Source organism: Quercus robur, chromosome 2 (assembly GCF_932294415.1).
Source record: "Quercus robur chromosome 2, dhQueRobu3.1, whole genome shotgun sequence".
Classification (NCBI taxonomy): Eukaryota; Viridiplantae; Streptophyta; class Magnoliopsida; order Fagales; family Fagaceae; genus Quercus; species Quercus robur.
The window spans coordinates 19,295,904-19,323,059 of record NC_065535.1 but is presented as its reverse complement, the minus strand read 5'-3'; the positions used below and the strand labels follow the sequence as shown (position 1 = coordinate 19,323,059).

Here is a 27,156-nt window from a genome sequence, read left to right as displayed (position 1 = left end):
ACAATTTATAGTGAAAAGGGGTAATTTGCCTAGTGCACAAGCCAGATTATGCTGTTCAGACTAACAAAACTGTAGTCAATAATTATATTAAAAAAAACAAAATTACAAAGAAACATAACATTCGCTCACCAGATGGCGCTATGAAAAATTCAAGGGGTTGAAAAAAAAAAAAAAAAAAAAAAAAAAAAAAAAAAAGAAGAAGAAGAAGAAGAAGAAAACCTCAAAATATTAGTCCAAACGCTCTTCATCTGGAAGAGCGCTGTTGGTGAGTAGTGCTCTAAATATAGGGATCTAAAAGCTCTCAAAAATCATCACTGATATCAGTCCTCAAACGAAAGGACCTCCTCTGAAACATCCAATATCTCCTCAACTTCAACTTCTTTTGCCTCGTACTCTTCCTCTTCATCGCTGGCTTCTCCATCCCTGAGTTTCTCCCTCTCAAGTTTTTCTACTTCGTGCAAATGCTTCCACTCATTGACCCACTTCTCCCATTCATCCTTCAACATCTTCCGCTTCTCACGATCTTGCTCACTCAATAGCATTGATACGTCCTGGTCCTCTGCCTCGTACTTCTTACTGTACTTCTTTAAGTTCTTTGCTATCTCTTCCTCTTTCTCAGGACTCAAGAATGATGGTGGTCTTGGGCGCCACAAGTACTGTCACAAACAGTATGAGAACAAGTATACAGCAAATAATTTCACATGTAATAGAGAAAACTTAGTGCGTATACAAGACAAAATTTAAACCAAGAAACATTAGTGAGATTACCTGAAAGAAATGATCCTTCAGGATCCTATAAAGTAGCTTGCCATTGAAGGACCATATGTTGAAACCATTTTCCATCTCATGTACGGAAGTCACTGCAGTTGCAACATACCTATAGATGCAAAAAGGCCAAATATGACAACCAAGATAATAAGTAAAAGAAAAAAGCTAATTCAGTGCAGGTATATTCTATCCATGAAATAAATATAGCAGTTTTGTGCAGTGCATTTTAAATTGAATAAATCCCAACAAAACTCCCCTAATATTGACATGACCAAGAAGATTCTCAAAATTACCTTCCGGTTGGATCCCATTCAATATCTGTTGCCATAAAATGCTCAGCTGTTGCCATGGTTTCAAGCTCATCAACATTGTAAAACTCCAGCTGTCCATTGAAACCCTTTAATCCTGCGAGTATAATGAAGCGCCCAGTAGGTGACCAGAAAAGAGCATTTGCCTGCTTCCCTTTCAGAGTAATGAGCTTTTTAACCTTCTCTGTATTGTTTGCAGAGCGCATTGAGTAGAAACTTATATCAGGTCTTGGGTTATCACCATGGATAACGGCAAACCTGTGGCCCTTTGGCTCCCAAGCGAAGGCAATAATCTTGTCATTCTTATTCTCAAGCTCAAAAACCTCAATGGGAATATCTCGCTCTCTTATACGGAAAAGCTCAAAGCCTGTGTATGTGCTTTTTTTCGTTTTTGTATAGCGATCGACCTTAACAGCGAGATAATCCCCATTGCTTTGCCAGTACATTTTGCAATCACTAACACTGAAAAGATTCTTCTGCCTTAACTCATCTTTACTTGGGATTTGCATTAGACTCACCTGAGAATTAATTGAATGAAGTAACATTAATTTACCTTAATAAGGAAATTAGAGAGAGAGAGCACAACTTGTGAATAAAAATAAATAAATAAATAAAACATATCCATATTAAAAAATACAGTGCTCACCCTAGCAGGATGGTCCCCCAATTCAGGAACAAAGAGTGCAAGAATTGGATCTGTAGGTGACCAACTGAAATCCACTACATTTTCTACCTTCAGGGATTTCTTGTCAATAAGTGAAAAGGTCTCTGTTTCATAGACAGAAATAATATTTTTCCCAATTCTAGCAAAATATTTGTCCTCTTTACCTCCTGCCCATCTGGAAAAATAATATTAATCCATTAGATTAATGAAAAATATTGAAAATAGTAATATGTGGAAAGGGGAGCAAGAGCTATCACCAGGTTTATGCAGATTAAAAGCAAAGAAACTCACCTGAAAACAGGCCATGACACCCCTGTAACACCACCAGTTCCTCCAATAGCAAAGTCATCAGCACTTCCCTTGAAATCTCTCATCACTTTTCCAGTTCTCACATCAAAAATATTTATCACAACCCTCTAAAATATAAATTCACATTATCAATGGTTCTGGGCCCAATTAATTTACAGTTTTAAGTAATAACTGACAAAGTAGAAAAACTCACATTCGCATCACGAGGATTACTTGGTTCATGGCTGCTATAGGTCACTAAATATTTCTCACCAGGGGAAAAATCAATCAGTTTAACCTGCAGTTGATACATCAATTAAATTAATATCAAGGATAAATGGTACCAATTTGAAACTGAAAAAAAAAATTTAAAATAAATAAATAAATAAACCTGAGGATGAGCATAACGCATAAGGCGATTAAAGGTGCTGGCACCACCCCAAACAGCGGCACCTTGCCTGTGAACTGTTGCCAAGTAAGTCCCCAATGGGGACCACTGCACAAAACTTTCGGTCCAGAACTGTAAAGAAAACAAGTAGGACCATTCATCAAAGTGATATTTATATAATAAAAAAGGTATAAATTGGTCAATTTATTAACGTCAATTATTATGTTGCAGCAGTGAGCAGAAGTTCATTAAACATCGAAGTAGAAGCATGTGACACTAGGCTTTAGTATCAAACTATGTGATAGTATAGAGAGAGCGAGAGAGAGACTCCGAACAACGCATAATTAACAGTCTTATGTGATAGTATCTGGACAATCAGAAATACATTCCACTCACAGCACGCTTATAAACTGGCTCAGGCTTCAGATGCCTTGCATCATTCCATAAAACCTCAGTATCTGAACCAGCACGAATCACAAACTGATCACGAGCTTTTTCATCAGTCAGCCATTGTTGAAGATTTTCCTGCAATGAAACAACAGCATATTTAACATGATAGAAATTTTAAAGGGAAAATAAATAAATAAGTACTGCAGATAGAGAGGGAGTTTGTTTGCAGGCAATTTGAAGACAACATAAACCATCTACTTGGCCAACAATGAAGAATTCTAAAACCGCACACATTACATTTTAAAATGGGCAAAGAAGGCACCTTCACGCATTTTTAATATATTTTAATTTATATAAGATCTAATTTATATTAGTTGTAGAAATATGAGCTACAAACAAAATGCTAGATAATTTATAGAAAAAGGTTCTTTAGCATTAAACAAGCTATAACATTTTTTCTTTCACCATTGAAAAAATAAAATAAAACATTACACCAAAGAACTTTACAATATTCACAAATTTTCTCCAGTTGCATCAAAAATACTAGTGATAAAATGGAAATTTAAATACACAATACAGTTTTGGCTTGATATGAGGTGTGTAACTTATTACTTAAAAAAATATATTGCTTTTGATAGCCAAGGACAAAGAACTTCTATGTTATTCTAATTTGGATTCTCAGGAGGATGGGGGAATCATCTAACAGAATCTCATGCTTATTCAAGCCTTTTAAGTTCTTCATGTTCACCATCGTGAACATGATGTCCTTTTTATGAGATAAATCTTTGATTACCTGTCAGAAAAAAAAAATAAAAATAAAAAAATTAAAAAATTTGCAGTGTCTAGAGAGCAGTGTGAATGATCAATCTAGATTGGAACCTAAACCATAATGGTAAATTCACTGTCCACTCTTTCTATGAATCTTTAAGAGGACCTAGGGGCAGTTTCCATGAAAGAGTATTTAATTAAAAGCTAAAAAGTTGGCTTTTGTTGTTCTTTTTTCTGTTATGCATATAGAGTCATAACTTCAGAAAAACCATATTGAACATGTCACCCTAGTAGATTGATGTTGCATGTGTGAACATAGTGGTGAATGTGTTGATCATCTGTTGCCCATTGCTCCTTTGCAAGGAATTATTGTCCTTTGCCTTTATGTTTTTCGGGTCCAAAAGGTGATATCAAGGGTGGTGTTTGATATGTACTTTCAGCATTGTTTAGTATAAAGGATGGAAACGAGAGAAAAGGAAAGGTGAGAATGATGTAGAAAATACAGGAAAAAATAAATCATCACTTTTCCTTATATGTGTTAAGGTAAGAAGGATGGAAAAGCAGAGAATTGAAAAAGCACCTTTTATTAATTGTCATCTTGTGTAGAATTTTTTCAACAAACTAGAGAGTAAAACCATCAATTCACCTATGCATTACATTTTGTAAAATAGTCAAATCCTCTTTTTAATAAAATATATAGCTAAGGCTAAAAGAAAAACTAAAACCCAAATAAACACTACATTTGACAGGCTGACATATTTCTAATAAACAAGTTAATGAAATATCAAAACACTTAAAAGAAATCTAATGCTGAATTTACCAAAGTGACTAAGCTGGGGAAAAAAAATCTCCACAACATACCAATTCAGTAAAGCAGAAATCTATAAAATGAATTTCATAAGCCACCATGCAAAAGATGATAAGAAAATAAATAATTTCACACATGTTTACACAAATACAATGACTAAATTTAAAATGGACAATCTATATATGGTTAAAAATCATAAAAATGATAATTTCAGAAAACTCAAAATGCATGAAATATTTTTGCTCTTATATGATAAGTAATATTTGTAATAAAAAGATCATGGCATAAGAGAATAGTGGAAAGATACCAAAAGAAAAGGAGCAGAGAGCTAAATTACCCCCATATAAATAGCGAATGGTGAAAATTCAAATCATGGCTTTTAAGGGTAGTAAATTTTAAAGGGAATAGTAAGCAGCTCATAATAACATTTCAAGTATATTTTAAGGACAATGACAGAAAACATGAAGCAAACTGAGAGAAGAAATTACCCCTGGAGTATATGGCTTAAATTCAGGAGGGGCCCACTCATCTGGAACTTTCATGAACCTATCAAAATCATCAAACATGTTCACCGCAAAAATGTGAGCCTTGTCCAACTTGTACCCATTTGTCTTCTCCTTTGCAAGCTCAGCTTCCTACAATAGTGATTAAAAAAAATTAACCAAATAAAAGTAAATGAATTAAACCACACTGCTTGACAAAACATTATACCCCTAGCAAGGGCTTAAAAATGTTTTCCTAAACAGTAACAAAAACTAGCGACAGGAATATAAAATAGAAACTTTAACCAATAATCCAATTGCCTTGTATATAAGTATCCAAAGGTTATCAGTACACAACTCATTTTTCAGTCAATCTTTTGTCCCTCCACAGGACAATGGACAAGCAAAGTTTAGAATAAAAGAAGCAAATGCCACAGCATTGGACAAATAAACCTAATAACCAATGAAGCAAATTCCCAAAAATGTCTAACGATGTAGGAATGTGAAACATTGATCACAAAGTTTACGGGCAGTCAAATTCAATCCATAGACTTTCAGATTTGAATCAGATATTCTATAACCCATTAAATCTAAATATCATGGATCAATTTTTACACCCATTAATTCCTTGGCCGTGATGTGGATCGTTCAATTCTCTTTAACATTTAAAAATAAAAAAATAAAAATAAAAAAAACTTCCAATAACTATATAAATAAAGAACTGCCAGATATGTTATATGTAATCTCTTTGAAACAAAGTCCTGCATGGGTGCGCAATTGTTTAGAGTAGATGGACACATATATTAGTGAAACTATGAGTACTAAGGCACTTTCAACAGGTTCAACCCAAGAATGGGTCAGGTTGGATCGGTAAGGTTGATGGGGGAGGGGAGATTTGAACCCTGGTTCTCCTAGTAAACAAAAGTAGACTATAACACTAAGCTACAAGACTATTAGCAGACATAACAGGATAACCCATTGTCTTAAATACAATAGTACAAATATTTGGAAGACCTTTAAGCAAACAAAGAATTCTTTTTTCTAAATCACAGCAATGACTAGAGAGAGAGAGAGAGAGAGAGAGAGAGAGAGAGAGAGAGTAGTACCAGAGGAGTATTAAACTCAATAAAGCAATAGCCTAAGGTTTTCTCAGACTTAGACTCGGGATCGTATTCGACGGGCATCCAAAGGCCATCCTCCTTGATCATACCAATCTGACTGTAGATTTTACGAACAACGGTTTCAAGCTTCCCAAATTTTTCCCGAGTAACGACAGGGAGATTATCAACAATGATAACATTGCCAAACCCAGTGTTCAACTCCAGATTATCCCCTTGATAAATATCTTCATCATCACTACAAGACATTGCAATCAGTAATCAGAATCAAAACAATCATACATCATCAACTGGAACAAAAAACCACATGTAATTGACAAAAATAAATTGAGTAAAAAAAAGAAAAATCAGGCTTTAAATCTTTAACAATTTTCTCAGCACATCAATTGAACTAATAGTTCAAATAAGCTCAAATTGGTAAATTTCCTCAAATTCTCAAATAGCGAATTCAATTAAAAATATACTCCTCACTCTATTAACATGCTATATCCAAAATATACAACATTAAACAAAGTGGAACTTTAGGTACCATGAACCAAACAGAGCATTAGGTTTTCTCGGGAAACAAACAGAAGGCGAAATATTCTCAGTTAGCTTCTTTTTTTTTTTTTTTTTTTGGTTTGGTTTTGAAATCGTTACCTTACGATGCCGAAGTCTTCGCCGGGAGGGAGGCGAATGGAGTCGAGGTCGAGTTTGTCGAGATCGATTCCGAGGTTTGCCGCCGTGGCCTCGATCTCTTTCATCACCATCACGTCCGCCATGTTTGCGTTTCTTGTTCTATTTAGGCTCTCTCAAACTCCGTTGAGAGCGCCAGAAATTGGAGCTGTGTGAGAAATATTGTGGATTCTAGTGAGAAGAGAGAGAGAGTGTGTAATGCGAGAGAAAGAGTTTCTAGGGTTTTTGGTTAGAACTTAGAAGAAGATAATGAGTTCAGTTGAGGCGGTGAATTACGGAAAAACCCAATAGTAGAAAACTGGGCCCGGATTTTTTGTGGTTTAAAAGTTGGGCCTTGATCAACATGAGATAAATTATAAGCGATGTCTGAGCCTCATCTATAAAGCTTGGATCCGATCCACTTTCGGACTCCTTCTATAATCTTATCATAGAATTTTAAAATAGTAGTATATAAGAGTATCCACAACAGTAGAACTAAAAATTTAGTTAATTGGCACTATAAAAAGTTATTTTATCTATTTTATTTACACACATGCTGCAGCAGTGGATCTATTTTATAATTTAGACTATTCTTTAGGCATAGACAAGGAGATTATTTTACCAAATTCAAAAAAACTTTTATAATTTAACCCATAAATTCATTACTATTCTTTCATTTTAACATTTCCCATAGTGTGTACAAGACTACAGGTGTGAAAATATGAACTGTGTATGCCACTGATTTTTTTGCCTTTATGTGTGTCACTAATTGAGTCTTCTTCTTTTAGTGTTTAAACTTCACTCTTTATTTCTCCTTATCATCATTACAAGTTTTTTCCTCAAAATATCTTTTTTTTTATCATTTTTTTTCTTTGGGCTTGAATTTAGGTACCAAATAAGTTGTTCCAACATTGTTTTGTTTATAGGAGATAATTTGAATTGCCATGTAGGTAATGTACTACTTAAGTTTTCCCTTATTTTTAAACTAGAATTTGCTATTAAGTTTAGAAAGATTATAATATATTAAATTTGATAATTTTATATACAATATATTTATGAATTACGACTAACATATGAATGCATAATTTTTATTCAACCTTCCCAACTTAAAATTCTTGGCTACTCCCTTAGTTGACTCAACCCCATTGTAGAGCCCCCCCGCTTACCCAATCACTTCTTTTTTCTTTTTTTGCTACTCTAGCAACCTTTGTTGTTAAAAATGAAGACATTTTTTGTGCTAACTTGGATAAATTGGCCGCATGGGATGATTTAATTAGGGAACCAATCAAACAACACATAAAATACTTTACTTAAGTTTTGCCATTCTTTGTAAATTTTTGTATTTTTGTGTGTGATTAATATATTGACTTGATAATTTTTGGTGATTAACGCTCCGTTTGTTTTAATGTAAAATATTTTCACGTTTTACAATATTTGTTTTGCAGTAAAATATTTGGTCAAAAGTAAAATATGAATAAAGGTCTTTGCCTGTGACGAGATCAAGTCACGTTTTTGTTGGAGGAGGCAATGATCCATCCATATATATAACCAAATCATTGCAAACAAGAAGTGGGATAAATTGATGATACCATAGAAGATAATTTTTGGAATCCAATGGAAGAAGATAAGGAAGATTGAAGACTCATATGAAGACATATAAGAATGAGGTGACAAAAGAAAAGAAAGAGTTGGAAAAACTTCTTGTTGTGGATGTGTTCCAAACACTTGATCTTCATTGTGAGGCCTATATTGGCTAGGAGTGTGCTCTTTCATATGTTTATAAAATATTATGGACCTCTTTTGATATTTTAAAATACGAGACCTAGTGCGGGCAAGAGTCCCATCTATATCATACGCTCGCTCCACCCCATCTCATGTGTATTAATCCATATTACCCTGGGCCTTTTGTTTTTTTTTCTCTTTTCCAAACTTTTTGAGCTTTTTATATCCATGTGTAATAGTTTGGTTCAACCTGTTTGAGAAATCTATTATTTTATTATCATTCATATTAATTGCTTTCTTGATCATAACAGTGTTGTATTGTACTTTTCTTCTCCTAAAAATCTTCTTGCTCTCCAACATAGTTTTCTCCTGCTTGACCAATTGAAGGAAAGATAGTATTAGAAACTTATTCTTAAACCTCTATGTGTGGAAGTGTGCTAAACATAAAGGTCACTATAGTATGATCTTGAGGGGTTATTCCGTCAAAGAACCGATTTATACAGAGTTTTACTCGTGGTGGCAAGAATCAATCTTAAAGGACAATGCATTCACTTGATTTTATAGTAACGTGAGAAACTTATCTCTTCTTGTTGTTCTTGTTGATTATTTGGATTACACTTGTTTTTGGTCAAGAGTTTGGTTGGTCACTAAAATATTTCCAACAAAACTTAATGTAAGGACCCTCTCCTTTTGAAATGGATCTATTCATGATTCAAATTTAAAAATGTATTAAGTACCATGTAAATGACGTGACACTCGATACAAATAAAATAAATTTATTTCATGCTTTAGATTAAATATTACAAATTTAAAGATGTATTCTTCGCGTAAGTGGCGTGGCACTCAATACACTTGAAATAGACCCTCTGTGTTTTAAGTCAAATGAAAAGAATCTTGTTCCATCTTGTAACCACGAAGAATTGATGTGTGGTCGGGCAACCCCAACCCAAAGCAGGGCCGGATGTGTCCTATTATATATGATAATACAAACCAATGCAAGGAAAAGTATATACACAATGTCAACAGTAACAAAAGCTTACAAACTATTTCCATAAATACAACACAATATCCCTAATGAAAATTGAAAAACATCACCAAAATCCAGACACACAAACAAACAATGAGACTTACAAGTTACAACTGAAAATATAAACTTTACTGGGTTTGTATATGAATGTAAAAGCTGTTCTAATTAAGCATCTTGTAGGCATTATTTGAGTAATACTTCGGAAGTACCATTTTGTTTCAGTGTAGTTCCCTCGAAAGGATTGGTAGTTCTTTACTCATTCGTTGTTGAACAAGATCTTCTAATTTCTCCTTCATCACCTGTTTTTACATCAATGCTAGTAAGCTTCAAAAATGACTGACCCCAACTCTCAAAAAAGCCAACTTGGTTATTTGCGAAATCCACTACTTGTTTCCGCGTTCTGTTATCATCTAACAGAACGGAATCTGATTGGAATAGCCCCTTGTGGGCTAAAAGATTTCGGTAGTACTGGTTGTCAAACATGAAAGATGTCTCAGGATCATTATTAACAGTTACAGAGGGGCTTGCTCTTGCAGGGCACTGTTTCATGAGCTCTCCAGCATAAGTACTGTTAAGGGATGCGTCAATGAGTTTGAGATTCCCATTGGAGATTTCTTGAAAGCGATCATTGAATGCGCTGCAGTGAGCTGCTCCAATGGTGTGAGCTCCTGCAGAGAGCAACACTATCTTGTAATGCAACGGTTAATAGTAGCCAACTAGCTAGCCAGTAGCCATAAACTCAGGATATTAGTTGCCCTCATTGCAAGACAACCAAAAAGTCCTATGCATGAAATTCTCAATGTGCACTACTCATAAGAAAGAGAGACCACATTTTTTAATGTTCATGTAGTCTCCTACAATCATTCATACTATAGACAATACAAATTTTACTACGTGGATGACCTTATATATAGATGTGTCAATTTTTAGAACACTAGCAAAAAGAATCAATAATTTATTTATTATATTGTTGATGTGAAACCGATCTCATTTATTGATTTGTCACTTTGTAAGGATTTTATAGTAAAATTGGTGATAATTTTAGTTTTTTTTTTTTTTTTTTTTTTTTTTTTTTTTTTTAGTTTTTTTTTTTTTTTTTTTTTTTTTTTAAGACTAAACTAAACATCAAGGTAGAGTCATGATAAGAGTAGATTGTAGGATGCAGAGGATATGAACCCGAAATTATACAAAATGACCAGACATCACAAAAGCAATGAGACAAAGACATTAAAGCAAATTGTGCTGGAAACCTTCATTAAATCATACAAATATGTCAAGTTAATTTTATGAACTATTTGAGATCAGACTAAATCCATGGCCATTTGATAGGGAAAGAAGAAAAAAAATTGTGTACTCACCTACCACAATTTAAAAATACTAATAAATAAACCATTTATGACAACTTCGTTGTAAGAGTGGGATCAAGATCTTATCAAGTGTGTAAGTTCACTGATGTAATATTACCTGAAAGGGTGACAAGGTCATCCAAGGACAATCCTTTAGAAGAGAAGAGCTTTTTCATGTCATCCACTGAAAAAATTGTGTCTGCAATATTAGGCCTAACATTAGAAGCTGCTGAAACTATCCCATCTCTTCTACCTGTTGGAATCTGAATTGCTGGTCCGCCAGCCTGTTTCCAAATTCCAAGCCTTCATGAATGGTACACCAAACCGAAATAGATATGGGAAATTAAGTAAAGAAGATGAAGATGAACACAAGTACTTGATGAGAGATGTCTCTCACCATTTCAACAGCGTCTCTGGCAGCCAAAGCAACAATATCAGCACAAGAAACAGTTCCTGGACAGAAGATTTCTAGTACTCTTTTAGCTGAATCTATTACTGAAAATCCTCCAAGAGATGTGTTTGCTGGATCATCTCGCTCCGTCCCATTTCCTTGTAGCAGCACAGATGCATCACAACCCTATAAATCATGACATTTGAGAGTGTGGGGGAACATTTCTAATAGTTCTTGATGGGGTTGCATTGTGAGACTACAAATGCAGAAGACACTTTTTTAAAAAACAAATAGGCTTTGGCATATCCAAACTTTAAGAACGATCCTGTTTTAGGGAATAAACTAGGAAGGGAAGAAAGTTGAAATAAGATGAAAATAGAAGCTTCATTCATAAAGAAGTATAGATATATAAATTTTCTAGCAAAGAAATTTTTTGTATTGCAAGTCAGAGTTAAAGCCAACTGCTAGATGTCCATTACATTCCTAATTTGTGACTATTCATACACTTTCAGGCTTTCAAGTTGCAAATGTTTGGGAGCTGCGACGTGGGCTTATGTCTTCCATGCACTCTACTCGCTTGTCCAGATGCTTCTACCTATGTCTTTTGGGACTTTGCCCACCCCACTGAAAGAGCTTATAGAATAGTCGTCTCTGACATACCCAGCAAAAACCTTCATAGTTTCTTTTGAAACAATGAGATTTTTTTTTCAATTTATTAATAGCATGGGGCTAGGTTGCTTTGCTTAGTCTCTAAATTTTGCCAACCTGAATCCAACCCAAACCAGTTTTCAAATAAATAAATAAACACAATCCAAACCGCTGACTCCAAAAAAAAAGAGGCTAAAATCTGTTGCGCACACACTTTCACACGCCCATAAACGCACCAAAAACAACTGAAATTGTTGAAGACACGGTGTCTTTAATGTATGATTTTGTTATTTTTCGCATGTGTGTATAATTAACACTGCCCAAAAAATAAATCCGAGAGGTATCAAGATGAGTTGGGTTGGGGCCGTTGGGCTAGGTTCATTAAGTTGGTGGGATTAGGAAGGTAGTCTTGAAAGCCTCTCCTCTAACCAGGAGAAAAGAATCAAAGATTGATTGGATAAAGAAAGACAATGCACAATTTAGCCAAAAATCTTGTTACACAATAGTGTATACTCCGTACACATCATATCTAAAATTGCATACGTGATGATATCCACAATTTGTGTACAGATAATTAAACATGAACAGTGACAGTTTGTACTGACAATGTACAGTAGTGTGGGATACTCACTACTCCACATTCCACAATTTATTACATTTCCTTGTGCCAGCCTACCACACATTTACTCGTAGTCCATACCTTGACTAACCACATTTAGCTAAACCAAAAGACTCACTTACCTCCACGAAGCAATCATGGAACAGCAAGCGAAGAAGCTTCCCAGGAACAGTTGGATCAACAGAGGAAGCCGATCTCACTGTGTTTCTAACCATAAACTCAGCTGGTGGGCATGAAGCTGCATAGAAGTTAAATGAAAGGTTGGCACTGGAAGGAGAAGCAGCAATGGAGAAAACAACAACAGTAGTGAAGAGTACTGTTGCAGAAAAAGCTACTGGTCTTTTCTCCATAAGGGTTTCTAGCCTTCTATTCTAGGAGTTCAACCACAAGTAATAATTGATACATGTGCTTCTTCAGTCTCTTTCTTCACAGATTGAGCCATTGAGAGTCTGAGACCATCTATAAATGAAAAAAAAAGTTGCCCAACCGGCCATGTATTTAGTGTATGTCTCTATTTAAGGCAACATTAATGCGTTTTTGGTGCGATGTCAGGAGGTAGATGGGTTCTGATTTCAGTAATGCAATGTAAGAGAAGAGTCAACAGAAGATCGATGAGCTCAATCACTGCAAGCATTTAAGATCATTTTAACTTTCCCTTACGTTCAAGCAATCTATGTGAGTGGTAGACGACAACTTTTTCTTGGTGGTAAGAAAATTCTTGTAGCTAATAAATGAATTTACTAAAAATTCTAGCAATAAACAATAGAATCTTTCAAATGGATGTCCACGATAGTTGATTTTATGTCCTCCAAAATCCTTGACTCGGTGTGAACAGTTCTATTAACACAACCAGACAACAAGACTATTGAATTCAAAGTTACAAGAGAGAATTATTAAACAAGCTACTAGACATATGTTGCACATTAATGACCTATATCTAAATACATCAACAACAAAGGACCCCATACATAAATAAAACCAAGAAAGAATTCATTCCTAATCAATAAATGGAAACTGAAAGAATTCAATAATGACCGGCGTTTAAAATACAATTATAGTAAATTGGTGCAATAATGCTAGGATCATAATTGTGCCACAACTTGTTTACATGGCGAGTTGTAAACCCATATAGACCCACCACTTTTATTCCACTAACAAAAATTGTAAATTTTGTTGTGGTCTTAGCAATTTTGAAATAGCATTACTATCTCAACAAACGTCTCATTTACAATAGGTGAAATAATGAAGTAGTTAATTATTTCTTTTTTTACCAGCTGCTATTAACTGAGAAGCAGACTTGATTGACCATCGATACAGCTCTTATGTCCTATACTCAAATCCTGAATATCCGAGGTAGATTCTCAACAATATAAAAAATAATAATAATAATCCAAGGTAATGCAAGATTTGAATCTGGTAGATGAATATCCACAAGTGGTATTGTAAGCCCCGATAATCTAATATAATCCATTTAGCTTTGGGTGCTAAGTAACCACAAGATCAATCCCTATGAACTTATATACCTAGGGATTAATCTTAGGTTACACTTTTACAATAAATACTCAATACCTCCTCACTGAGTTATAAGAAGTGGCTTTGACTTAGTATCTAGTTTTAAAAAATCTATATATATATATATATATATATATATTTTTTTTTTTTATTAAAAAAAATGGAACATTTAATCATGATTTTCAAACTAAAAAGCAATCAGTTCTCAAAGGCAAAAACTACTTTCTTAAATTTAAACTCAAATAAAATAATGAAAAGGAGGCATTGATTTTTCCAAATTGTATCAATATTTGTATCTACAGACTTTTTTTAATGGCATTCCAAAATGAAATAGATAAGTAACTTTCAACTTATTGTTTCATAAGTACATACATATATATGTAAAAAAAAAATTCAAAACGTAGAATACTACATTTGCTAGCCCAATCTTTATGGTCCATTTGGATTAAAGGGGAGTGAGGGAAGTAGAGTAGAGTAGATTTGGCCCAAAAATTAGCCTATTTTCAGCCAATTTTATGGTCCATTTGAATTGAAGGGGAGTATAGTAGTTTTAACTCAAAATTAGCCTATTTTCAGTCAACTATACTCTCCTTCTTCTTCCCCCCTCCATCCAAACGGGCCCTTACTCTACTCTCCCCACTCTCCCTCCTTCTCCCTTCAATCCAAACTAGCCCTTAGTGTGTGCTCAAACTAGCTGAAAGTTGGTTGGTTACATGGGTCCTGAAGTTAAAGGACCAGATCCAGATCCACTCTCAAGCCATTCAAACCATTACCAGCAATAAATTGTTGCATGATTTTTTTATAGCCTTTGCTCTTTCAAATACATTTCATCCAGTCTGTACAATCATGGAGCACAAAAGTAATTAAACCATGTCGGCAAATGGCAATGAAAATAGTTCATCATCTGAGACATCTGGCCTAGGGACCCATCTTGTCTTAAGTTTACAACATACATGGTGAATCCGATTGTTGATCAAGCATAAAGAAATTTTTATTTCAGCTCATTTTTACTTTTGATTGCATCTTGACTCTCCACTGGAAATTGTAAGATTCAGCACCGACTTTGAATGGTGAAGCATTTTGCATGTGCCATTAAGTTTTCATGTCAGTATGATTTATTTCACGTGTTACGTCATATATATTTTCTACTAGGAAAAGAGTAATGATTATCACACACTCGTTACTACACACTTCATACTAACATGTGTTACGTCATGCTAATACGATTTATTTCACATGTGTTACGTCATATATATTTGCTATTAGGAAAAGAGTAATGATTATCACACAGTTATTACTGCACACTTCATACACACTTCCTTTGAAATTGTGTTTAAATTATTTGAAATCATGTTTTAAACATAATTTCAAATGATATGTACAAAGATTGCAATAGCGAGTATATTATTTTCCCTTAAAGAAAATAGCTTAGTATAGGTGAAGAGGAGCTCAAGATACAAATGTGTTGCCTTTCTTGACTTTTCTTTTGCCATGTTTTTCACTTTTTAAACTATGAATTTAGGATGTTGTCTTCTTTGATGTTGTCTTCTTTAGTGTAGTCTTGGTTTTATATATAAAGGTCTGCTAAATGTATCAAATTATCCAAAAGTATTGAACAAGTGAGATAGCAAATAAGTGTAAGAGAAATAAGAAGCAAGAGTAGCTTGTAGAAAAGTGTGTAATGTGTTTTTTAGTATCAATAAAACTATATTTCATTGAAAACTGCTTTGTGTGTACTACTTGAGTATGGTGAAATTTACTAAAAGTATTTGAGTTGAAAAATACTTTCTTTTTAAATGTTAATTAATAATTATTACTAGTAACAAATCTCAAAAGTAATTTATGTTTACTTTATGTCAGTTTTGGGTTTTGGACATGTACCAAATGATATTGTAATTAACGCTCTGTTTGTTTCAATGTAAAATATTTTCAGGAAAATATTTTCCAATTTTACCGTGTTTGTTTTGCAGTAAAATATTTTCAGTCAACCAAATCAACCTAAGCAAATTTATGTAAAATATTTTACACTTAAAATTTTGGTAAAATATTTTACAATTTCTCTCCAACTCTCAGGCTATCTATCTGTCCCTTTCAAGCTATCTGTTTTCTCCCTCTTAATTTTCTCTCCTTCTGAACCTGAACCTTCTCTCCCAAAACCTGGTGGCGCCACCCACTAACCGGCGCAACCCAACAGCAGCGCCACCCACTGATCGGAGCCACTCACCGACCAGTGCTACCAACCAGCAACGCCACCCACCTACAGCGCCACCACCAACCGACTCCACACTCCTCCCTCCTCTCGTCTCTCTCACGAAGTCCATCGGGTTGTTGGTGGCTATTTCGATCTTGCTCTGATATTGCTGGTGGTAGCTTGGGTTTTTAATGGTTGCTTTGATCTTACTGATGGCTGTTTCAATCTTGTTGCCACTAGATTTGCTGGGTTGTTGGATTTTCATATTAGATTCTTTGTTCGTGGATTTTCTTTTCAGGTTTTTGATTTGGTTTTATGAGTGTTTTAGCTTTTCTGATATGGATTTTGGGGTTGTTGATGGTTGTTTTTTGGGTGGTTGGTGATGATTTGGTGGTTGGTGGTTGCTTTTTTTGGTAGTTGGTGGCGGTTTTTTGAAGCTTTGGTGGTGGTTGGTGGTGGTTTTGATGGCTGTGTTTTGAATGGTTAGTGGTGATTCTAATGGCTCTTGTGTGTTTGGGTAGATGATGGTGGCTGATGGAATGGGATTACAATGCGTATATTTTTGCAATGGTTAGCGGTGGCTGGTGGAGGCCGATTTATATTTGCAATATTTAGGACACAACACTTACCAAACACTTGCAAATGTTTTACAATAAATTATTTTACATTTGAAAATATTTTACATTAAAACACACAGAGCATAAAATTATTAGCTGAGTTCTCGCACGATATGAGGTGCAATTTATTATTAGTTTTCTTCAATATTTCAATAAGATTTAGCTTAACTAATTGGCACCTCAATTTCCAATATAGAGACATTCAGAATTTAAATCCCCACTCTCAACTATCGATGTATAAAAAAGTTTTAAATAAATTTCCTTATAAAAAATGGTAATATTTAATTATTTTATATACAAAATAGAAAGACACTAAAAACAGTATAGTGATTTGATCATACTATACATATGTGTTTACAAATTAAAAATTGCATGCTATAATGGCTCATATAGATAAGCATGTTTCATGCCAACTAAAAAATGTAAATATCCTTTAATTGCTTTTTTTTTACATTCTTGATTTTATGTTACTAAATTTTTTTTTTTTTTTCCTTTTTGTTGGACATTGTTTCAATTGTTGCAAAAACAACTAAATTTGAGTAAGAATACCATATTTCAAATCAATTGTTGTCACATTAAAAAAAAAAAAAATCAATTGTTTCTCATATAAATCTTAGAAAAATGATATTAAAATTTCATTATACTTAAAATAATTAATATAACAAAATATAAACATATTTATTCTATTAGTTATCTTTTTAATTACATAGAATAAATACTACAATGTTATTCTATTATTATTATTTCAACTAAAATTTATTTCTTATATCAAGTTTATAAAAATAATCATATAAATTCATTTAAAATAATTAATTAATGCACAACTATAGATAATTAATATATGCATTTACTCTATTGACTAATTCAATGAACTAATACTTTCAAATAAATGCAAACTTTGTTGAAGTTGAAACCTAAATAAAGAGAACTTCAAGGAATGTGCCACATCGTACAACCTCATACTCTCTAACATGAAATCTCTACTTTTTTAAAGGATTAAGATTAATTTTAGTAAATTCACAAATATTTAATTTTATTTATAGTTTTTGTGTCAATTGTTGTTAAAGTAACAAAACATGAGGAAGAATATCATATTCTAAATCTATTATTATTACAGGTAACTTACCTATGCAATGCACGGATAATATTATAATATTTTATATAAAATGGTTTTAGAGAATGTTGTATATGTATTATAGCATAATTGTTATAGAACTTTATTAGTAATGAGTTCATCACCATAAAAAGCAACAATTATAAATTGCACACACATCTTCATTAAATTATTCAATTGAAGTAATTAAAAAAAAAAAAAAAAAAACAACAACAACAACAACTTTAGAGGAATATTATATAATAAAAGTTGATATAGAATATGTCTTTCTCTTTCACCTTAATTCTAAAACAAAATACACATCCTAAACACTCAAAGTCAATCACATCATTTACAAAACCCATAAATTCACAATATTCGAACTTAACATCAAAATCGTAATTGCCGTTATCACTCAATATAAACAATCTCTTTTTCCTTGGTTGTAGCCAACTCATATGAGTTAGGATTAAATGAAAATTTGAAGGTAAATGACATCATTTTTTATCTGTATGTATTTGACATAGAATGACACGAAGAACTATAGATAGGTATATATAAAGGGGTAGAAGTGTAAGAGGTAAAAATGGCGAATTAAAATGCAATGCGTTTTATATGTATGTGTGAGAGATGAAAAGTCTTGAAATATTGAATCAAAGGATACAAAAAATATTTATTTTTTAATTAAAAAAATCTTGAAACATTGAACCAAATGAAACAAAAAGTCAATATTTAATTTATTCTTATCTCTGATGTGGCACTTGAGAATATTTAAATTCTCTTTGCATAAAACTTGACAGAACCTCATGTTTTTCCACATGAAGTCTCTGCTTTTATATATATATATATATATATATATATATATATTGATTGATTCCAACTAAAGTTTATTTCTTATATAAAGTTTATAAAAATAATCATATAAATTCATTTAATATAAATAATCAATGCATAACCATAGATAATTAATATATGTATTTACTCTATTGACTAATTTAATGAACTAATACTTTGATATAAATGCAAACTTAGTTGAAATTGAAGCCTAATTAAAGAGAATTTCAAGAAATGCAACACATGGCACAATTTCATTCTCTAACATGAGGTCTCTACTTTTATATTTCCTTTTATATATATATATATATATATATATATATATATATTGATTATGCAGATCAATTACCACTCACAAAACTACATCAGACTTGCCAAAATCACAAGCCTTGGAACATTAATGATCCGTCGAAATGAAATAAAGTCTCATCAATTATGATGATTTCGAGAATAGTTTTTTAAACATTGTTCTAGTTGAGTTTGTTTTGTGTTTAGAAGATGAGAAGTTTTTCAACAAACAAACAAAAAAGGAAAATGATGAAATTATCCAACGCAAAAGTCAAGAACCTTTTGGTCCAATTAGCTTAACTGATAAAATCTATTATGGTCAAATAAAAGATCTGGGATCTAAATTCTACTTACATCAAAAATCAATTAGTGTCTTAGCATGATAATAAAAAAAAAAAAAAAAAAAAACAATCATCATAGAGCTCACACCACTATAAGTTGAAATACTATAGCATCTATCAAAAATAAATAAAAAGACCAAAAACATTAACTAGAATCTCCTGCTGTTTCCAATGAATATGTCTAAAGTTCAAATTTTCAAATCCCTCCTCCATTGTTGTATGTTGTAAGTATCTGAATTATCAGAAAAAAATTATCCTACGCAGGGAAGAAGCATAAGGTTGAGTGAGTCAACAAAGATTTACACGTCTTACGCCTAAATTTCTGTCTTATAGGTGAGACAATTATGTATGCTCAAAAGGCAACTAACTATCATTCAGCCCTACCAAAAAAGAGGGAATTTAACTATAATATAGTCCTTAATAAATCTTTATCATTGTTTCCTTCCCCTTATAACAATGGACTACTATCATGGTAAGTGCTTTACCTAAGAATTGGGACCAATAAATAGATCATTACAAATACAAAGTCACGAACACTCAACTCAAATGCATTGTGGTATACACCACATGTCTATCACCTACAAAGCACAATGTATAACGCTAATCTTTTCTCATAGGGCCATATAGCAGCACCAATTTGCTGGCATATACAAATTTCTTAGGTATATACATGATAATTTAACTAAATAACCTACAAGCAAAAGACCTATGACTTCTCAAAGAACTACAGTACGATTCAGACAGCCCAACAAGCAATGACAGGAAGTACTCTTACAAGCTCACATAAGGTAAAGGCAACAGCATAAATATGGATTAAGATAAAGGGGGCAAAAAATACCCAGCCTCTACAATTTCTCACTATTTGGCTTCCTCATCGTCAACTTCTGCAAGTTCTTCCAATTCATCCACATCATCAATGGGAATGGTTTCGCTGTCATCACTAAAAGAACCTGCACAAGCATCAGTATTTGATTTTAGGAACTATCCACCTTTTTTTACTTTTGTTTTGATGTATAATTAAAAACTGTACCCTAAGAATGAAATATAAAAAAGAAGTGTAAAACAAAACTTTGTATTCAAACAACAATTGAGTCCACACTCCACAGGAAAATCTGTACTAGAAAATTTGATTGATAAGTTGCAAACACCCCCAATGGGTCTTGAATCCATGACCTCACCTTCTGCTTTGCTCTTACAAGGAGTGTCATTTGAGCTAGAGCTCATTGGCAGAAAATCTAAGCTAGTATTTGATTCTTCTTTTATTCCTTCATGATAGATGACTAGTATATTATTCTCGTATTTACAGAACCATTAAATAACCATACTTTCAATTTCAACAAAAGCACACATGCATCCACACACAAATTGATGCAGCACAAGTTCAAAAGAAATTTGGGAGAGGCAAACAGAACAAAGAAAAGAAAAGAATCAAAATAATTCTGGCTACGCTCCTTGCATTACAAGTTACATGTTAGACGTTCTCATCAACCAAAAAGGCTTACCCTCCTCAGAAGGGCAGTTCAGAAATCAACTATAAACCTCAATATCAAAATATATTTCTGGCATCACACATTTAAAATTTGTATAAAGTAAATTCAACTTTCAGGTATAGTCACAGAGGTAAGAGCAAACAACCAATTCAAGCATCATTAATTTGATCTATCCCCAAGCACATCAGTGTTTTTGTCACATAGACACATAATACAGACAAGGCTCATTCCTAGGATATGGCAATAGAGGAGATCTCAGGGAATCATTTAAGGTTTGCCTCTATCAACCGACCTATAGTTGCCTTTTATTCAAGCACCCTCACAGTTTCCAGTGGGTGGGGGAGAAAAATTACAGATCAACTCATTTCTAGGCCCCATGGGAGACTTTAACCTGGCACTAGATCTAACAATAAAAGCCTTTGAACACATTAAGCACTAAAAATATGATTGCATATAGTGTTAAAAGGAAGACCAGAACCAAAAACAGGCAGAGACAGCATCAAAAGTAATGTAGAAATTCTTGCACCATGGGCTTAAGAGTTTTACAAGGTTAAATGAATGGTACGGATCATATGTGGTTTAGACAGTGAGGCTAATTAGAAAAGGAATAGGAAAAGCAAAAAGATAAAAGGCCGCTGCACCCACATACTTTACTCAGTCACACTTGAGAAAAGAAGACTTCAAAACTCCTGGTAAATTCACTGGCTTGATCTCCATCAAGTTGAAAGAGTAAATACACATTGATGCAGTACTACAAGTTTCCCCCACACGCCCCCCCCCCCCCCCCCAAACCCTTTTTTGGGGGTAAAAATACAGTACTACAAGTTTACTATGTGTAGGACTCGCTAATTGGAAACAATACTTATAAAAAAAAATAAATAAAAATAATAAAAAAAAAAACCCAAACTACTCTAAACCCACAAAACGTCCAAATAACTCAAATATACCTAACTACTAACACAATGAGATGTGTGGACCACTACCACAGCCCACATCCAAGAAATCAGAAAATCAACCAAATACACTTAACTTCTAAACTAAACGAGCTCAAAAGAAACAAAACCAACAGCATACTAGTGCAAAGGAGAATGAAAGACTTAATATCAACTAGACTATACTACAGAGGAAGACAAGTGGGCAAAGGGGCCGGTTCATATCCCACTACATGTACAGAAAATGATTGATTACCTCTTTGAATGAATGAAGCAGGACTATAGGATACATCCTTTGGTTCTGGCATGGAATCAAGAAGATAAGGAAGTTCTAGTAACTGCAAGTAAGATACTGTTTGAGGATTCCTAGGGTATCCTGCAAAAGAATTGAAAAACAGAATATATTAGTATTTAGTGTAAACATGTACTTGCAAATCATATCTTTCTAGAACCATTGACAACCATTACACCAAATACCATAGAGAAGAAGAAGAAGAACCTTGAACATCAAAAACAAAACAAGCCAATAACATGAAATTCCATAACTATTGGTTTACTTCATAGAGAATAAAAACGAAGAATAAGACAAATCTTTTAGCAATCTGAATCAGTAATGCTGGCTCATAGAGTGACCAGAACTCATTTTAAAAAATTGCAACAGGTAATATCAAATGGCAAATAATTGGCAAACCCAGTAACTAGAAATTCATCAAGCTGCTCACTACACAGGGAGTACATGACAATCACAAACACAAGACACTAATTAAGTTGTTGTAGGCATGGCAACATGCACATCATTCAAAAAATTGAACATAGACATAAATGCAAGATACATATAGAATGTGTATAATTACATAGGTTATGTAAGATGTAGACATGTATGATACATGTTAAAATCCCTGTCCACCTTGTTATTCTTCTCAATAATATATGCTTGGGGAAAATAATTACAAGCTGGACTAGACAACATAACACCCCACCTAAATACAGAACATGACATCTGAAGCTGTACAAAATATAGCTCACATTTCCCCTTGATAAGTTTCCCCATATGAGCACCAATACTATCTCCATTTCTCACCCCCTAAGTAAACATCCATTCTTATTAGATTAGATTAATCTAAAGAAACAGCTCATCAATTATTTTTTGGGTATAAAGCCTTCTTCAATCTCGTTAATTTTCTTTTCAAAACTCAGCAAATAGAAACAATCACATGTGACATATAATGGCCCAAACACTATCCGTAAACACATATTAGAGGAATGCATGTTAAGGACCTGTTATCCAAGGTTTCAAAATGCAAAAATGAAAATAGTCTAAAGATTTCATAATTATACCAGAAAAGGAATGATTGGAGACAGATTGAGAGGGATTGTAACATGGTACTGTTCGAACAAATTCAAAAGGTTTGGCCCCTCTTTCTTGTAGCCTGCTTTTAAGCCATTGACGACTATCTTCCACGCGAAGATCTACACTCCTGTGTAAAAATAGAGTTATTGGCTACCTTCTTACTCAATTAGAGGGCCCAAAATGAAAAAGAGGATCAAAGAATTCAGAGCAGAGATAGTAAATCATGATTTTCATGAACAGTACACACCCAAAATTTGTCTTTTTCCCTGTCAAAGGAAAGACAGAGTTGAAACTCCGTGTTATTGCTAGCCATTCTTCATCATACTGGATCTCATGAGGTCCTGGCTCTGATTCAATTTCAAGTATCTAACAGCAAAGTGAATGCCACAAGTTTAGCCTTCAGCATTGACTAAAAGAAAGGCCCTTTAGACAACTATCAACTTATATACCTGTAAAAATGGGCGACCGGGAAGGCACTTATCAAGTGCAAGAAATTTTGTCACTGGGCCACCTTCCCCATGCTGAACAAGAGCAGAAAATTTGCAATGTAGGTGAGCTGAAAACCAATAGGGTGGTTTCAATTTTTCCAGAAGTTGAGCAGCAGCTACACTTCCAAGAGTTCTTTCCTCAATCTAGATAACATTATTCAACCACATAAGAAATCATAAAATTCTCTCACTATCAAGACAAGGTTATTCTGCAGTAGATGCTATGGAACTAACAATTAAATCAAAAATAGAAAAATAAAGATAAACAAGAAAAACCAAAGATTTTTTTCTCAACACAGAACCACCTCCATAAACTAAGATAGCAGTGTGCAAAGTTCAGTTGTTCACACCACTGCACACCATATTACAACTTAAATTCCATATACAGTCAAAACCTTTGGGCAGATCTGTTTGCTTAAAGGGAAAAAAAAAAAATATATATATATATATATATCTTTAATTCCAAAGAAGGCACAAAAGAGAAAACAAAGGCAAGCCATTAAATGTGACATTTAAGTACTTTAGTGTGCAAATACGTGAAGGGCAATAAAGTGGGGCTGCTTAAAGACAATTTTTTAGAAAGGCAGAACTCTAGGAAGAAGATTCATTAGCAAAGTAAGCCATGCAGTAAGAATAGATAGATTTAGAAAGGTGCTAATTTTTACTTGTTTAGCTCTTTTCTTTTCTTTTTATTGTGAGCAGGGAGCGGGGGGTTAATAAGTTCCTAAATCCACCTGGAACATTTTGGTTTTGTTGTTTGAGAATGCAGCAGAGAACAGAATTAGAATATTAAGTCAAAAAGTTCCAAGAATTAATTAGGAAACAGTTTGCAGGAAATTTTTAGACACAAACAAAGGGAATTTAGGACTTCTAAGTGTATAAAAGAGATGATTTTCAGCTTGCATTGTTGCAATTAGGAAATTAAAGATCAATTCTGGAGATGTTCAAGAAATGTGAAAGGGACACCTAGAATAGTAACAGGGCAGAGAACAAGTAGCTTAATAAAGTGAGGGAAGGAAAAGGCTACAGAAACACCATCTTCCTCTTGCCTCTAAGCGCAAATTTATTATATAAAAAAATGACCTGAAAACTCTTCTCTTTGTTGCTATCCACAAATTCCTAAATCATATCTATTGTCAATTAGGCCTATCTAAAATAAATTTCTAAATTCGATTAATAATTTCAAAGTATGTTTCAAGGTTTTGATCCAATGTTTCTATCAATTACTTCATTCCTTTTAGCTCCTTTTGGAGGGGTCATTCCTTTGTTACTTATTTTAGAGGGATAAGCATAATAATTGTCTTGTATGCTTTTTTAGATCCCCTTGTCAACAAGTATGCTTGTATTTTTTTTTTTTTTTAATGATAAGTCTCTATTTAGGATACCATCCTTAGCTTTTAGCTGTAACTTATCAAAGGCATAAGCACCTCTGTAGCTAATAAACTTTTGGAATTAAGCAGCTTGAGGCCTATTCCATGAAAGCCATGACACACATACTACATAAGTTTGTTAGAGATCATCTTAACACACTCACAATTACCTCCTTCCTGAAATATGGTTTGCGTCGAATAAGTTCCTCTGAGTTCCCATAATCAGTGATGCAAACAGGCCAATCATGTGAAAGAAAAATATCAATCGGTTCCTCAACTTGCAGGAGCTGGTGGACATCATATTCACGAACATGATATACTGACCTAATAGTATGCTCATTATAAGGAGGCCTCTCATAGTGTCCTGCTCAAGGGAAAAAAATTGAATTAATGAAACACATAATAAGCAAAATTTAATGGAGTCGGCTGTCATGAAAGGTTTTCAACATAGAGCCAAAGTCATGACCAAAAGGATGATACAAAAACACAATACAGCATGACCAAGAACCATTAACACAAGCAATAAGTGCCGCCTTCAGAACCATATAATGGTTTTAAGTAACATGCAAATAACATTCAACCAACCTAAATGATAATGGCGTTGATTGTAAATTCCAGAAAGTCCACCAATACGAATGTTCCCAAACTTGACCACCCCAGCAAACCCCAAAAAGTATATATTAGGTGCTGCCCATCCTCCATGGTACCTAGTAAAACATCCAACATGAATTCTTATACAAAAACTATAATACAACTAACAAATTACCAATTATCCCAAATGCTCAAGTTGTTGGAAAAATGCGGATTTAATCATTTAGCCATAATTATAACACTCCCTATCACATGCAAGTCTAGACTACCCCTTAATTAATGGGCCAACATGTGGGATTTTAACATTTTAAATGAGAGGTAGAGTGAATATAAGGCTCAAACTCAAGCCCACATACTCTAATACCAGTACCAATTGTCCCAAATGCTTAAGCTATTAGGAAATGGTGAATTTTTTTTTTTTTTTTTTATAAATAATGTAGAGAACCTTTTTTTAAAGAAGAGCCCTCTCTAGCCAATAAAACCTACATGCAACTGACACCAGCAGCCAAAACCGGTTGCCCTTGATGGGCTAAGGCGTTTAAGTGGAAGTTGTGAATTTAATCATTTAACCATAATTCTAACAACAACAAAAACAATTTAAAATATATGGAATCAATTTAAATGAACACAAAACTGTAATCCAACAAAGACCCATTTGACTGAAACAGCATATTTACAAATTGATAGGTCATTCCAACAAACACTACAACTGCTTTAAACACAACTGGCACATTTTAAAAAAGCAAAGAATATAATCAGATAGTTAAGAGAGTTACTGACAATTCCCACATATAATTAGAGGCCTCGTGGTTTCCGCCGATGAAAATGGTGGGAAAGGGAGCAACTTCTTCGCCAGAATAGTACTTCCAGAAGGAGTTCATGGAGCGGTACTTTCGTGGCACGTTGAGGCTCTCCAGATCCTTCTCATTCCTCACTGCCTAATCAAGCAACAAATTTTGAGATTTGGGTATTGGGTATTGGAAGCATTTTTTATGTTTAGTGGTTTGAAAAGGGCAAAAGAGAGAGAGAGAGAGAAGAACTAACCTGAAAGTCGCCGCAACAGAGGAGGAGGTCGATTTTGAAGTTGTTCTTGGTTTCAGCATACTGAAGAGTTTTGTAGACAGTGTCAAGGTCCCCATGCATACACCCTTCTACTGCTATCCTCATCTTGGAGAGATTTTGGAGTTTGGATTGTGGAGGAGGGAAACCAGACCCAATTCTGGGTTTAACGTTTTTTTCAAAAGCAAATGCCTAAAACCCTACTCTACTGTATAGAACAGAAAACCCACCTTATTATCTCACTTAAAACTAAAGCCCAACCTAATAACGGTGTTAGTTAAAGCTCGTTAATGAATAAAAACAAATAAAAGAAGAACAAGAACAAGAACAAGACTCAGATCCATAACTATTGTGTCCGTAAAGACCCAGATTGGCTACAGGAAGATTAAAGAATCTATAGAATTTTTTTTTTTTTTAAGAAAGGAAAGAATCTATATATCGGCTATAAAAGCGAACACCCCAGCAATGCATAGTCTTCTAAAATACAAAAAATCTAAAATATAAAAAGTGCTTAATTTTACATATTTTAACCCAAAAATACTCTCACATTAGTCTTTGTAAAAATATCTAAATATGCGTAATGATTTTGCAAATGAAAAGTGTATATATA

General features: G+C 33.7%; 2 protein-coding genes across 2 annotated transcripts; both read right to left on the bottom strand.

Moving 5' to 3' along the window:
• Window positions 1–46: 46 nt before the first annotated feature.
• LOC126712782 (eukaryotic translation initiation factor 3 subunit B-like) lies at window positions 47–6,897 on the bottom strand. Its single transcript, XM_050412242.1, has 11 exons — window positions 6,622–6,897; window positions 5,971–6,220; window positions 4,871–5,017; window positions 2,813–2,941; window positions 2,420–2,548; window positions 2,243–2,326; window positions 2,032–2,156; window positions 1,723–1,915; window positions 1,062–1,594; window positions 769–877; window positions 47–656 (listed from the first exon to the last, which is right to left on the bottom strand). The coding sequence occupies exons 1-11, from the start codon at window positions 6,741–6,743 to the stop codon at window positions 321–323; spliced, it is 2,157 nt and encodes a 718-aa protein (XP_050268199.1). The 5' UTR covers window positions 6,744–6,897; the 3' UTR covers window positions 47–320.
• Window positions 6,898–9,342: 2,445 nt separating this feature from the next.
• LOC126695899 (lariat debranching enzyme) lies at window positions 9,343–27,016 on the bottom strand. Its single transcript, XM_050392696.1, has 14 exons — window positions 26,532–27,016; window positions 26,268–26,425; window positions 25,482–25,603; window positions 25,067–25,260; window positions 23,488–23,670; window positions 23,286–23,404; window positions 23,026–23,165; window positions 21,944–22,063; window positions 20,125–20,215; window positions 13,050–13,113; window positions 12,512–12,760; window positions 11,129–11,308; window positions 10,850–11,015; window positions 9,343–10,053 (listed from the first exon to the last, which is right to left on the bottom strand). Exons 1-14 carry the CDS (start codon window positions 26,652–26,654, stop codon window positions 9,638–9,640), a joined length of 2,325 nt encoding a protein of 774 aa, XP_050248653.1. The 5' UTR covers window positions 26,655–27,016; the 3' UTR covers window positions 9,343–9,637.
• Between the last annotated feature and the right edge of the window lie 140 nt (window positions 27,017–27,156).